This window comes from Anomaloglossus baeobatrachus, chromosome 4 (assembly GCF_048569485.1).
Source record: "Anomaloglossus baeobatrachus isolate aAnoBae1 chromosome 4, aAnoBae1.hap1, whole genome shotgun sequence".
Taxonomy (NCBI): Eukaryota; Metazoa; Chordata; class Amphibia; order Anura; family Aromobatidae; genus Anomaloglossus; species Anomaloglossus baeobatrachus.
Window position 1 is genome coordinate 211,992,037 of NC_134356.1, and position 15,591 is coordinate 212,007,627.

At 46.1% G+C, this 15,591-nt stretch overlaps 1 protein-coding gene across 1 annotated transcript in view; it reads left to right on the forward strand.

Moving 5' to 3' along the window:
- The window catches only part of UIMC1 (ubiquitin interaction motif containing 1), a 165,907-nt gene that overhangs the window by 16,069 nt on the left and 134,247 nt on the right, over positions 1-15,591 (forward strand). Inside the window, 1 exon segment of the mRNA XM_075344648.1 lies at positions 15,284-15,368. Coding sequence (XP_075200763.1) covers positions 15,284-15,368 — 85 coding nt within the window.

Below are 15,591 nucleotides of genomic sequence, written 5' to 3' on the forward strand. Positions count from 1 at the left end.
GCGCTTTCTGTGTTTGTGTTTCAAAAGCGTCTAGCCAAACTCCCTCAGGTACGCACGTTCCTGCAGGGGGTTTGCCACATAGTCCCTCCTTACAAGCGTCGGCTAGAACCCTGGGATCGGAACAGGGTGATACCGGCTCTTCAGAATCCACCCTTCGAGCCAATGAGGGATATTCTCTTTCACGCCTTTCGCAGAGGGTGGTCTTCCTATAGGCAGTCACGTCACTCCGCAGAGTGTCTGACAAAGCAGCGCTGTCATGTAAAGTCCCCCTTCCTGGGGTTTCACAAGGACAAGCTGGTTCTGCGTTCGGTTCTGGAATTTCTCCCGAAGGTGGTATCCTCTGTTCATCTCAATCAGGATATCTTCTTACCTTCTTTTTGTCTCATCCGGTTCACCAACGTGAAAAGGATTTGCACTTGTTAGGTCTGGTGAGAGCACTCAGACTCTACATTTCTTGTACGGCGCCCCTGCGCCGCTCGGATGCGCTCTTGTCCTTGTCGCTGACCAGCGTAAAGGGTCGCAAGCTCCCAAGTCAACTTGGCTCGGTGGATCAAGGAACCAATTCTTGAAGCCTACCGTTCTGCTGGGCTTCCGGTTCCTTCAAGGCTGAAGGCCCATTCTCCCAGAGCCGTGGGTGCGTCCTGGGCGTTGCTGCACCAGGCTACGGCTCAGCAGGTGTGGCAGGCGACTACCTGGTTGAGTCTGCACGCTTTTCACGGAGCACTATCTAGTGCATACCTACGCTCGGCAGATGCCAGCTTAGGTAGGCGAGTCCTTCAGGCGGCGGTTGCCCACCTGTAGGAAGGGGCCGTTTTACGGCTCTATTACGAGGTATTCTTTTACCCACCCAGGGACTGCTTTTGGACGTCCCAATTGTCTGGGTCTCCCAATGGAGCGACAAAGAAGAAGGGAATTTTGTTTACTTACCGTAAATTCCTTTTCTTCTAGCTCCAATTGGGAGACCCAGCACCCGCCCCTGTACCCTTCGGGCTGTTATTCTTTGTGTACACATGTTGTTCAGATTGAATTGTTCTTGGTCATGGTTTCAGTTCTCCGAACATCCTTCGGATTGAATTTACCTTAGACCAATTTATAAGTTTCCTCCTTCCTGCTTTTGCACCAAAACTGAGGAGCCCGTGATGCACGGGAGGGTGTATAGCAGAGGGGAGGGGTTTACACTTTTGAGTGTAATACTTTGTGTGGCCTCCGGAGGCAGTAGCTATACACCCAATTGTCTGGGTCTCCCAATTGGAGCTAGAAGAAAAGGAATTTACGGTAAGTAAACAAAATTCCCTTCATTTGCCTCATGCACAGTCAGTTTTGATGAACGGTTGAACTCTTCTACTTCTTTGAGAGCAAGCGAAAAATATGGTCTGTTTGCTAGTGGAGTGGAATCTTTTTCCCCTGTGGCAATGCTTTTCCTGCTTCATGCCATCCAAATACTTTTCGAAATTAAACTCCTCATCTGATGAAGCTGAAGATACGGCAGCAGTAGCACTGGCAGGATCCAAGTCCTCTTGCTCTTGGCAGTCCTGTAGACCACTCATCCTAACTACTACATCTGTCGGAGCTTCTTTTCCTTTAGTAAGCTGTTGATCATTCAGCAAAATACGATGATTTGGGTCCACATACACAGCTGCCAGAAGAATTTTATTTTCTATTAGCACTGTCCCTCTCCGTTTCATTGAAGCAGCAATGTCATATGGGACTAAACCTCCTGTTTGGAACAGGCAAGTTCTTCCACTGATTTATGAATATGCCAGGAGTAATTTTTTTAGTCACTGTAAATGGGTGATGAAGCAATTCCTTCACTTCAGCCACCTGTGTCATTTGACTTTCATTCAGTGTTACTTGGAGGTTGGCCATGTTTACAAGAAAGGATTTCAGCTCAAGCAATCGCTCAGTCATTAAATAAGTGTTGCCCCACCAAGTGGTTTGATCGACAAATGCCCCTTTTCCGGCACGTCTCTTCAAGATGGAATCAATTTTAGGGGTTCTGGCAGCAATAACCAATTTGCTCCCTTTGCCAATCAGAGTTCCAGCATGTCCCTCTTACAGACTATCTCTTATTGCCGGCTGCAGCGTGTGCACAACATTGCGCATGTGATAAATAGGAAAGAGACGTGAAGCAGCTTCACCAAGATCTATTTCTAAAGGATCATGTTGCTGTTCATTGAAAGTTTAGACTTACTTTAAGAAGTACTTACCTTAATCCTACATTACTGTTCACTCTAAGGCGGGCTTTGCACGTTGCGACATCGCAAGCCGATGCTGCGATGTCGCACGCGATATTCCCCGCCCCCGTCGCAGGTACGATATCTTGTGATAGCTGGCGTAGCGAAAATTATCGCTACGCCAGCTTCACATGCACTCACCTGCCCTGCGACCGTCGCTCTGGCCGGCGACCCGCCTCCTTCCTAAGGGGGCGGGTTGTGCGGCGTCATAGCGACGTCACACGGCAGGCGGCCAATAGCGGCGGAGGGGCGGAGATGAGCAGGATGTAAACATCCCACCCACCTCCTTCCTTCCGCATAGCCGCCGGCGGCAGGTAAGCTGATGTTCCTCACTCCTGCGGCATTATACACAGCGATGTGTGCAGCCGCAGGAGCAAGGAACTACATCGTACCTGTCGCTGCAGCATAATTATGAAAAAGTCGGAGCCTGCAATGATAATACGATAATGACGCTTTTGCGCTCGTTAATCGTATCATCTAGCATTTACACACTACGATCTCGAAAGTGACGCCGGAAATGCGTCACTTTCGATTTGACCCCACCGACATCGCATGTGCGATATTAAGCCGCCCTAAGGCTATGTGCCCACGGGGGAAAGTGTCCCACGGTTATATCCGCAGGACATTCCGCAGGAGCTCCCAGAAATCCGCAGCACAACTTTGTCTGTTTCCATGCTGCGGTTTATTTGCGGAATGTCCTGCGGTCATTCTGCATTGAGGATACAGTACCATGGCTTCAGCACTGCATCCCCAATGCAGAACAAATGCTGGAGTGATCGGGGCGTTCATACTTACCTCCATCACGCAGCACTTCACTGTCCGGCCGTCAGCGTCTGCACTATGCAGGAGGTGGGCGGGCTTGAACTAGCTCTGGCTGTCACATGACTGGAGCTCGTGCAGGCCCCGCCCACCTCCTGCTCCTAGCTCCACTGCCGTGACGTCCTATGCATCGGAAGAAAGTGACGGGGGTCTGCGATCAAGGCAGATAAGCCTCTATCTCCATAGTGGAGCGCCGGGATTACTACAGGTAAATCCGCAGGAATAATTGACATGCAGTTATGTGCGGCTGTGGGATATCCGCAGGATATTCCGCAGCCGCACATTCCGCAACGTGAACACAAACACTCCCCATGTCCCATAGGATAAAATGGGGAGTGTCTGTACATGCTGAAACCTGCGGATTTATCTGGAAAATCCAGGTAAATCCGCAGGTTTTCCGCGGCAAAATCCGCAGGAGGAAGCTCCCGTGGGCACATAGCCTAAAGTCTCTAGCAGTGGTGAGATGATTGGAGGCATTCTTTGTCTTTGCTTTTACCCTTATCTGTAGATGAGGAGCTTCACTATTTATATCATGTAGCTGACGTGCAGCACAGATTCATCTCAACTAAAAGCCTAGATTCTTCGATCAGGAATAGAACAGATATGTATAGGACATTTCATAACTTTCCCACATTTTTATGAAAAATTATTCATCACATACTGCATTGAACCGCTGCACCCAATTTATTAAATGTTTTAGGAGTTGGAGTCGGTCAGTTTTATACCAACAGCGACTCCACGACGCCGACTCCACAGCCCTGTTTGTTAAGCTGCTGTATAGTCTTGGCCACTATGCTGACGCTCAGTTTCAGAGTGTTGGCAATTACTTATAGCCTAGGCCATTTTTATGTAGAGCAAAAAATTTTTTATTTTTCTTTTATCCTCACAGAATTATTTCCCATGAGGTGCCACGTTGATCTTCCAATGACCATTATGAGAAAGTGTGAAGGATAACACCAAATTTGCACTGTTAGGCTGCGTGGCCACAGTCAGTGTTCACAGCATTTTGGATGCAGCATGTTTCAGCTGCGTCCAAAACGCTACGGTGTACAATACAAGCATAGTGGATGGAATTTCTAGAAATCCCGTGCCCACTGTACTTTTTTTTTTTCCACAGCAAACACTGATGGCTTTCCGAGCCACAGCATTTTAATTGTTTTCCTGCGGAGTCAGAAGCGTTCTTTGCAGGGAGAACAGAAGAGGGAGACCGCAGCGCCTGAGCCCGGATCATGGGTCTCCTGCAGGTCAGGACCGGCCGCATCCAGGACACAGCGTGTCCTGATCGTGGGCATGTACCCTTATACAAGCTGTACACTGACTACTTTACATTGTATCAAAGGGTCATCACTTCAGTGTTTTCTAATAAAAAGATATAATAAAATATTTACAAAAATGTGAGGGGTGTACTCACTTTAATGATATACTGTAAGTATTGTGCAATTGACATTTCATTGCTTAGTCTTTGGGACATAAGCTACTGACAGATATCTAGTGCTCATCGAAAACACATGAAGTCTCAGCAGAGCGTGCATATCTTTTCCCACTCCAGTGCTAAACTCATGGCTACTCTCTTCGGTACTGATGTATAATGTCCTTCATGTTCTAGAGAGGGGAGCCCGAGCCCCTCTTTCTATGTGGACTTTTTAAGGGACACGTCATTGTGCCTCGTTTCCCTCTGTGCCAAGAGAAAAGCGCTGAACAGATGCTGGATACAAGTGATATACAGTGGAACCTCGCTTAACAAGCAAAGCTTTCTGTAAATTTGTAACTCTCTTTACGGGAAAGCTTTGCTGTACAAGCGAAATCCTCCCTGCACACACTTCCGGTTCCGTACATCTACCGCGCTCTGACTCGCACTTGCAGTCCACATAAACACACACATGTACGCACACACAGGCACGCACGCACACACACATACAGTATTATGTTCACCTTACCTTCTGTTCCACCGCCGGGCTCATGGTTCTTGTAGTTCCCGGGTACATCACGGCGAACTACAAGCACCATGAGGCCGGCAGTGGAACGGAAGGTAAGGTGAGCATATAATATGTGTACCTTCCGTTTCATCGCCGGTCTCCTGGGTCCTGTAGTGCGCCGTGCCTCTCCGCTTCACTCCACGCCACTCCAGGCATCAGCATCCATAGCGACGAAGCAGGAACTTCCTGGTTCCTGTCACCGCTACTCAAAGGCAGCGCACTGGCCAATCAGAGGCAAGCGTCTCTGCCTTTGACGTCAGCGCTCTGGCAGGAAGTTCCGCCCTCGTCGTTATGGTTACCCGATACACGGCCTGCACCGGAGAACATCAAGTCCCAGGAGACCGGCGATGGAATGGAAGGTAAGGTGAGCATATAATATGTGCGTGTGTTTGTGTGTGTGTGGAATGACAGAATAGGGGACCAGGATGGGACATTTAACACATTGTGGAAGGAATTGTCTGCATTGCAATGATTTCTTATGGGAAATCTTGCTCTGCTGAATGAGTAACTTGATTAACAAGCACACTCCCAGAACGGATTGTTCTCGTTAAGCAAGGTTCCACTGTAATGGCTGGAGATGGTGTGGGTTCTCGTGTGCACACGACCGGTTAGTCTAAAGTGCCAGGCTTGAGAAGTTCTAGGCTAAGTCACATTTAGCAGAAGGATTGAGGGCTTATGAGCTACCTTCTGTAGTCCGATAGGATTACTCACACCTGATTTGTGCTTCAAAGTAAAACGCTCGAAGACAGATTCCACTTAATTTCCAGCATTTGTATCTTGCTTGGTGGAGCAGATGTTCATCTTAATACATTTGTATTACATGCTTCCTATGTCATCTTTCATCTGACTACTCCAGAAGGGTTTATGTGTCTCCCAAATTATCAATGAGACTGTTTAACGCCTTTGTTTTTTTTGCATTGAAAATGAAAGGTGTTAGACTACACTTGTTATATAACAGAAAAATTACAATAAATTGTCGTTCTACCTCATACCCATCTGTTAACAAGGAGGTTTAATGCTTAATTAACTTCATGGAAAGCCGACAATATGTGAAAAGATGTGAAATAATTTGATTAGCATTACATACCTTTCATATGGAAGACCTGCTTCTTTACTTACATGATGTGTTCTATCATTTGATACAAGTGTCTTTCTTTGCCCAGGGGTTGTCTGGCCATATAATGTTGGTTACCTGTAACGTCTGCCATTGACCACAGACTCGGCATGGCTGTCACGGACAGATTAGGGCTAGCCACCAAGTTGTCAGGATCGCAAAAACCCGTAAACCATTTAACCCCTGTACAGGGATTTGGAATTACACTAGGTCCATGAGATCGCCGCCTATGGAAGGCTGCAATCTGGGTCAGAGTGGTCGTCAGGCAGGGTCCAAACCAGGAGGCACAAAACGGGACAAAATCAGCAGTGAGGAGCGTAGTCAGGAAATCAGGCTAAGGTCAAAACGGAGATTGCAGCCAGGTACAAAAACGGCAAGCAGGAGAGTAGTCAGGAAATCAGGCTAAGGTCAAACTGGAGATTGCTGCGAGGTACAAAAACGGCAGGCAGGGGTCAAAACACAGGGATCAATGGTGAGAACAGAGTGAGAACTAGACACAAGCAGGAATACAAAACTATCTCTCTGGCAGTGACCAGCAGACAAGAGGGGGAATTAGAAGGGTGTGGTGTCTTCCCATTGGCTGAAGCTGAATGGTGGTAACTTCAGCTGTAAGACATATGCCACCTACAGTCAGCCAGTCGTACTGCAGGTCCCAGGAAAACCCAGCTTAGTGGATGAGTGGAGCCTGGGCCCAACAGAGCCACTGACACCAACTCCTCTCCTATCACCTGCACCTTCCATGGCGGGAATATGGCGGCGCCTGGTGACTGGCGCAGAAGTCACAGGAGTGGACTCTGGTGAGGACGTGACATTACCGTTGATGACTTATTATTAGCTCCGGTGGTGGCCAGATGTAGGCAGTGAGCAGAGCTGAGCAGCACAGCCCCATTTAATGTGTAGCCACTGCTTCCAGGTACTGCAGATCAGCTACAGTTCATATTAATAGGAGCTGATTCCAGATGAGCAGTGAGCATTTGTACTGAAAAAACATGTAGTGATTTAGTTGTCATGTATGATGCCCGCACTTTCGTGTATGTGTAATCTGTACTAGACTGACACATTTGCAGGTTGCTCCACTCGGACTACTATGCAAGCTATTGTGGCTATGTAAGGCTAGGGCCCCACTTTGCGTCGTCCTACTTGCAGTTCTAAACACACATTTTGGCTTTAATCGATTTAGCCAAAGATGCGTTTTCAGCGCTATTTACATGCTTTTTCCCTTGCGTTTTGACAGATGCGTTTTGAACTTCAAGACACTGCTAAATAAAGTTTAAACAGTCAAACAGAATGAAAAAAAAAAGCAAAACATATATATTTGTTGAATTATTAAAGAAAATGGTTATATTTCATGAAATTATAGCGGTAATATAATATTTATTGCTAAAATAGCAATAAAATCATAATTTTCTTAAATTTAATTGTCGGATGATGTGTGTGTGTAAATGATTCCATTATTTTAATGTCAGAAAAGCATGCGTTTTTTAAGTAAAAAACGCAGTGTTTCTGCAGCTAAAAAAGCAGGTAAAACGCTGGAATTTTGATGTTTGTTGCTTTTTGCTACTTCTCATTGACTTCAATGTTAGCAAAACGCTGCAGAAATGGCAAAAACAATTGACATGCTGCTTCTTTGATGGATTTTGCCACAAATTATGCAAATTAAACGCAGCGTTTAGAAACGCAAAGTGCGGACAGGAAATCAACATTTACCATAGACTATCATGGAAAATCAAAACGCATGCCTTTTGTCATGAAAACGCTGCAGTTCAAAACGCTGCAGAAACGCAGGTGAAAACGCAAAGTGCGGACACAGCCTAAAGCCTGCTTTACACGTTGCAATTTCGCATACGATATCGTATGCGATTTGCAACGCCCCCATCTCATGTGTGGCACGTTCAATTTGTTGAACATGCCGCACAAACAATTAACCCCCGTCACACATACTTACCCGTCCATACGGCCTCGCTCTGGGCGGCGAACATCCACTTCCTAGAGTGGGAGGGACATTCGGCGTCACATCGACGTCACACGGCAGCCGGCCAATAGAAGCGGAGGGGCGGAGATGAGCGGGATGTAAACAGCCCGCCCACCTCCTTCCTTCCGCATTACCGGCCGGAGCCGCGGGAGGCAGCTAAGATCTGTTCATCGTTCCCGGGGTGTCACACACTGCGATGTGTGCTACCTCAGGAACATTGAACAACCCGACGTACAATTCGTCAGGATTCAACGACGTGCATGCGATGAACGTTTTACCGTTCATTCGCAATCGCACGTACCTGTCACACACTGCAATGTACCTTACGATGCCGGATGTGCGTCACTTACAACGTGACCCCGCCGACACATCGTAAGATACATTGTAGCGTGTAAAGCGGGCTTAAAGGAAGACAAGCAACAAATCTGCACTGCTTTATATGTGGGAGTTTTAGCGCACAATTTGATGAAATTGTTGCCTCAATGGGACCTCCTCTAAATGGGTTTCTTGTATTAAACATTATACCATTACTACAGAAGTCTTTACTTAGTGTAGGGGTACAAAATATACACAGGATACAAGTGGATGGAGCGCAAAGGCGTCCATCACCATGTCTTTACTACCCCATCTGAGAGCTGACTTACTGGGCTACTTACTGTCCTTTTGATAAAATTACTTTATCTGCTGCAGTTCTAGCAGTTCTCTGAATGTTGATCTCTGTGTAACCCCACCACACCACTGATTAGCAGATTTCTCCCCGTGTACAATGTACACAGAAATCTGCCAATCAGTGGTGGTGGGGGAGTGTTATACAGAGCTCAACATTCAGAGACCTGCTAGAACTGCAACAGATAAAACAGTGATTGTATCAAAATGGCACTATGTAGACTAGTAAGTGATACGTCGCTGGAATCAGACTCTTGGCCTCTACATCTTGCTAATTTCAGATTGCATAGCAAAAATTGTTGATTGTTTACTTTTAACCCCTTCACGTTCTGGAATTGTTATTTTACGAGAGAACACAAGTGTTTTCCATAACCAGTCATGTCCACAGACCCTGACGGCTCTTGAGGCAGCATCCTGCGATGTTGTTGGGTGACACCGATAACCATTAAGCATGGTCAGAGAGCTGCCGGTGATTACAGATCTGACAGTCCTTCAGAAGATTTGCTGACTACCTAGGTGGGAATAAATAATTCTAGAGTAGAGAAGCTTAGAAATGCGTGGGCCTGACCAGAATTGTGTTGTTGTGGCTGGAATGTAGGATCCGTCTTGTTTTCTCGGCACATTCAGAGCGTGTTCTACTCCTCCTAGGAATGATTTCTTCTCCGTCCACGTGGTGCTCCCTGTAGAAGCCCAGCCCTGTCTGCTTAGCCGTGTGTATCGCTTTAAGCAGCTATTGCATTTCCATCGACACAGATGATTAAGAACTGCAGAATCTGAAAGCTGTGCCGTTTATAGCAGGAATCCTGTAGGAGTTGGGTTGATGTACGAGAGTAGGGAAACTGCTAAGCATATGAAATGTGCTAAAGGAGCACTTGGGAGCTTCTGGGGAGAAAATGCATGTACTCAGTAAGCCCTGTTTGCATTTTAATGACTGCAAGAGCAATTATTAAATTTCTTATTCATTAAATGATAAACACAGGAAGGCAGCTGTGCCATTTAAGAAATGAGAAGCCCGAGCATGGCAGAGAAGCCATCCGGAATTCCAATATCACAGTGCCAGCAGGGTAAAGTAAGCCAGGTGGCCTCAAGGTGGCACCATTGCCCCACGTTTATCAGAAAGTCTTTTTCTTTTTTTCCTTCCAGTTGAAGATTGAAGTTTTCTTATATTGCTTTTGAATTACCTAGGGATATTTCGCCAGAATTCACAGTATTCTGGTTATGCTATATTAAATTTAATAAGGATAGTATAACACCCCCTTCTCCAAATCAGTGGCCTTGTGTTGCTTTATTTATATAGTCTGGAGCATTTGCTTCAACTCTAGGTGAGGACATAATTCAGTTTTTGGGAACAACTTGTGCAGATCTGACTTTCAACTAATTTGGGAGTGCAGTCAGTGCTTCAAAAAATGTCCAGAAGACATATCAAAAACTACATGTCCAAATGAACGCTTTCATTAGCTCATGTATGCTTACATTTAGGCCTTCTTCATATATCCGTATCTCTGGTACGTGTTTGCTCCGTTTCCTCACGTGCCGTAGACCCATTAAAATCAATGGGTCTGCGCTCACGTGCGTGTTTTGCCATGAACCGTGTGTCCGCGTGGAGCATATGTGTGACCGTGTGCTCCACACATAGACATGTCCGTTTTTATACGACATCACGGGTGTCACGCAGACTGCACACGGACTGCACGGATCTGATCCATGTGACACGCACCGGAGAAAACACATGTGCCTGTGGAATAAAAAGAACTTCTATATTCACCCTCTCCAGCGCTGCTGTCTCTGCCGCTGCTGTCACTTTCTTCCGACCCCCGCTCATTATGCTCACGAATATTCACTCCACTGCGGGCCGGAAGCAGCAGCGGGGAGTTGGCAGGACCAGAGACAGTAGATCAGCACCATGGACAGCAATGCCAGGGACAGGTGAGCAGAAAGTTCCCTTAAACTGTATAACTTGAATGACTATGAATTTGGGGTTATTCTTCATGACAGAACTGGTGTAACTGAGCCATGTTTGTAGATTGCCTTACTTGCACCTGACTTTCCAGCTTTGCCCATAAATTTTCAATAGGACTGAGATCAGGGCTTTGTGATGACCACTCCAAAATATTGACTGTTATCCTTAAGCCACTTTGTAACCAGCTTCGGATCATTGTCCATTTGGAAGACCCGTTTCCGCCCAAGCGTTAAGTTCCTGGCTGATGTCTTCAGATGTTGCTTCAGTATTGCCACATAATCTTCTTTCCTCATGATTCCATCTATTTAGTGAAGTGCACCAGTCCCTCCTGCAGCAAAACAACCCCACAACATAATGCTGACGCCCCCGTGTTTCACAGTTGGGATGGTGTTCTTAGGCTTCAAAGCTTCTCCCTTTTTCCTCCAAATGTAGCAATGGTCATTAAGGCAAAACGGTTCAGTTTTAGTTTTGTCAGACCACAGGACATGTCTCCAAAAATTAAGGTCTTTGTTCCTATGTGCATTTGCAAACATTAATCTGGCTTTTTATGTTTCTTTTGGAGTAATGGCTTCTTCTTGGCAGAGTGGCCTTTCAGCTCATGTTGATATAGTACTCGTTTCACTATGGATAATGGCACAATCTTACCAGCTTCCACCAGCATCTTCATAAGGTCTTTTGCTTTTGCTCTGGGGATGATATCACATGTCTGACCAAAGCATGTTTATCTCTGGTACACAGAACCCATCTCCTTCCTGAGCTTTATGATCAGGCTGGACATTCCCATCTTGTTTGTACTTGCGTATAACTGTTTGTACAGATGAACGAGGCACCTTCAGGTATCTGGAAATTGCCCCCAAGGATGATCCAGACTTGTGCAAGTTCATAATTCTCTTCCTGAGATCTTGGCCGATTTCTTTTGACTTTCCCATGATGCTACACAAAGAAGCAGTGTGTTTCAGGTGTGCATTAAAATACATCCACAGGTGTGTCTCCAATTAACTCAGATGTTGCCAATAAACCAGAAGTTTCCAAAGACATGACATTATCATATGGGCTGTCCCATATTGTTTAAAGGCATAGTACTCTTAAACCTGCTTTACATGTTACGATTTTGCATACGATATCGTATGCGATTTGCAACGCCCCCATCGTATGTGCGGCACGTTCAATTTGTTGAACAAACGATTAACCCCCGTCACACGTACTTACCCTTCCATACGACGTCGATGTGGGCGGCGAACATCCACTTTTTGGAGTGGGAGGGACGTTCGGCGTCACATCGACGTCACGCGGCAGCCGGCCAATAGAAGCGGAGGGCGGAGATGAGCGGGACGTAAACATCCCGCCCACCTTCTTCTTTCCGCATTGCTGGCCGGGTGCCGCTGGAGGCAGGTAAGATCTGTTCATCGTTCCCGGGGTGTCACACACTGCGGTGTGCGCTACCCCGGGTACGATGAACAATTTGACGTTCAATTTTTAGGAGTTGAACGATGTGCGTGCGATGAACGTTTTACCGTTAATTCGCAATCGCACGTAGCTGTCACACACTACAATGTACCTTACGATGCCGGATGTGCGTCACTTACGACGTGACCCCGCCAACACATCGTAAGATATATTGTAGCGTGTAAAGCGGGCTTTAGTGTATGGAAACTTTTGACTTTGCCAAAAGTAATAAAAATGCCTTACAATTTTCTCCCTCTCATTATTCTGCATTTGGCAAATATAAATAATTTTGGTTCCTAATTGACTTAAAACGGGAAAGGTTTATTCTGATTTCATGTCAGATGGTGAGAAAAACCTGCAGATTTGTCTTTTTATATAGTGTATGTAAACTTCTGGTTTCAACTGTATGTCCCCAATCTGCTCTGTAAGCCTTTTACCTTTTTTTATATATATTTTCCTGCGGGGCAATCCGGTGTGATGAGTGTCTCAAGTTTTGATCCGGCGCCTCCTCTCCACCTGCGATCACCGCCATGTTTTATGTGGATGACTCATTCTAAGTCATTTACACAGTATCCTCCTGCGCAGGCGCACTTCTTCCGGCCCGGCTGAGGGCAGAGCAAAGTATTATAGTGTGCATGCACGGGCGTTCTCTGGCCTTTCCCCGCACATGCTCACTACAGTACTTTATGCTGCCCTCAGCAGGACAGACAGAAGTGTGCCTGCGCAGGAACACGATGACGCACACTGTGTGGATGCTGTAGGACATATCATCCTCATAAAGCAGGGTGGCGATTGTAAGTAGAGAGGAGGTGCCAGATCAAAACCCGAGACCCCCATCGGACAGGAACGCCCCATAGAGGAGTATAATAAAAGCTATAAGGGCTTACAGTTGTTGGCTGTCCTTTATATGGGGGAAAGCCTGGTGGCAGGTTCTCCTTAATTTAGTGATTGGCTGCAAAGGTATTGTGCACTGTAATTGTGGCGTTATGGCTGCGTCTTGTCAACAGAGGTCAGAAGCAGTGGCAGGAAAGCAGAGTTGGCTCTACTCTGGGTGGGCAAAGCAGTCGGCAAGTCAGAGAAATAAAGGTGTTTTCTAATTTTTTTTCTTATCAAATATAGGTTCTTAAACAAGACTAAGCAAAAATGAAAGCATACATCTGTGGTGGGATTATACAGAGCTCATGAATATGGAGGACTATATGGCAGCAGGTTTACTAGTCCTCCCATGATAATCTCCTGCAGATAAAACAATGATTTATAAAAAACTACACTAAGCAGCCCAGTAAGTGAAATGTCTCTGCCCCTACATTATGCTGCTCTTAGATGTGGTAGCAAAAACCTGGTGATATGTACCTTTAGGCAATGTGCCCACACTGCAGAAAATTCGTGGAATTTCGCAGATTTTTCAAAAATCCACACTACAGCGAGTCCCCAGCCATTTCTATGGCATTTTGGAACTGCTGTGCGCCCATGCTGCGTTTTTTTCCGCAGCGGAAAGAATGCGAATTTCCCTGCGGAAAATTCTGCAGCATGTGAATTATTCCTGCGGATTCCTCTACAGGGTCCCATACTTACCTGCCTTGATAGCAGACACCAGAGTCACTTCCTCCAGTGCAGAGGACGGCGGTGGAGCCAGGAGCAGGAAACAGGAGGTGGGCGGGGCCTGCACGAGCTTCGGTCATGTGACAGCCGGAGCTAGTTCAGGCCCGCCCACCTTCTCCTACAATGTGCAGACAGACACAGCCAGAAAGTGAAGTGCTGCGTGATGGAGGCAAGTATGAACGCCCCGATCACTGCAGCACTTTTTCTGCATTGAGGATGCAGTGCTGAAGCCATGGTACTGTATCCTCAATCCAGAATGACCGCAGCATATCCGCAGGACATTCCGCAATAAAACCACAGGATGGAAACAGACAAAAGTTGTGCTGCGGATTTCTGGGAGCTCCTGCGGAATGTCCTGCAGCTATATCACCAGGACACATCCCCCGTGGGCACATAGCTTTAAAGCTAATATGTCACCAGTTTTTCACCACTTAATCTGAGAGCAGGATAATGTAGGGGCAGAGATCCTGATTCCAGTGACATGTCCATTACTGGGCTGCTTAGTGTGGTTCTGATAAAATCACAGTTGTATCAGCAGAAGATCATAATTAGAAAACTTGTTGCCATGTTTGTCCATCATATATACCACTGATGTACAAGGAAAGCTGCCAATCAGTGGTGTGGGGGCGGGGTTATACAGAGCTCAGCATTCAGAGAGCCGGTAGGTCTGCAGCAATTTTATCAATATGATATCAAGCAGCTCAGTAAGTGACACATCGCTGGAATCAGGGTCTCTGCTCTTATGTAACGCTGCTGTCAGTTGGGGGAGCAAAAACCTAATGACAAACTCCCTTTAATCCAATGGTTTTTTTTCCCCAGCTATTCCAGTAGCAGTCACTGAACGTGTGCATGTGACCTCTGCAGCCAATCACTGGCCTCTGCCGTGATGCCCACATGTCGGATACAAGACCACTGGGGCCGGTGAGTGTCTGCAGTGGTCACGTGCACATCTACAGCATAACATTACTCCAGGACAGTGAAAAAGACCCTCGACGAAAATTCTTTTCCCAGATTACTGGCCAGCAAGTCCCCATCGGTTTGCTGATCCCGGTCATGATTATACGGCATGATAGCGGGGGGTATCATTTATCTTTCCTTAGATAACCCTGACATCTTGGCAGCGGTAGAATGATTTTCCGGCATATTATAAGTAATAATATACGTACCCTTTCAGTTTAGAGGCAATGGCAGTCTTTCCATCTTGTAATCAGCAGTCATTAATTCCGCCTCGGTATATAATGGCTTTTGAGTTCCGCATATACTGCTTTTCTGACTTTGTTGCTTGTTTTGCTTGTATAACTTTTGCAAAGCTATATGGTTGCCGTGGAAACATAGTGACATATTTAAATATTATTTTCCTGAAATGTATTTCACTTCAGACATGTACTATTCTTTATGACTAGTGCAATTCTTCGTAAATAATAGCTTTCTTCACCTTGTAGGCTTTTATTATATTGAAAAGATGTTTTGTTTTTTTTTTATCTTGTTTTTCAGGAACTACAAGAAAGTATTTTACCGAAAAAGAGACGCAAGCCTCCCCTCCATCGAAAACCTTTGCCAGTCAAAAGAAAAATTGCACGTAAGGATTAAGCGAGGCCAAATAAGTGTTATGTGCAGAATTCGGGCGTTGGATAGCAATCATCAAGGGCGTACACTGACCATACACATTAGAGGAAAGCTGCTGTGTTGTTTCCATAGATGACGACCTATTGACATTCAGTCATCTAAGTCAAATAGGCAGCTAAATTCAAAATTCGAGGGGTTGATGGGGTACTTGCTGAAATGGGAGGAAGCAATGAAGG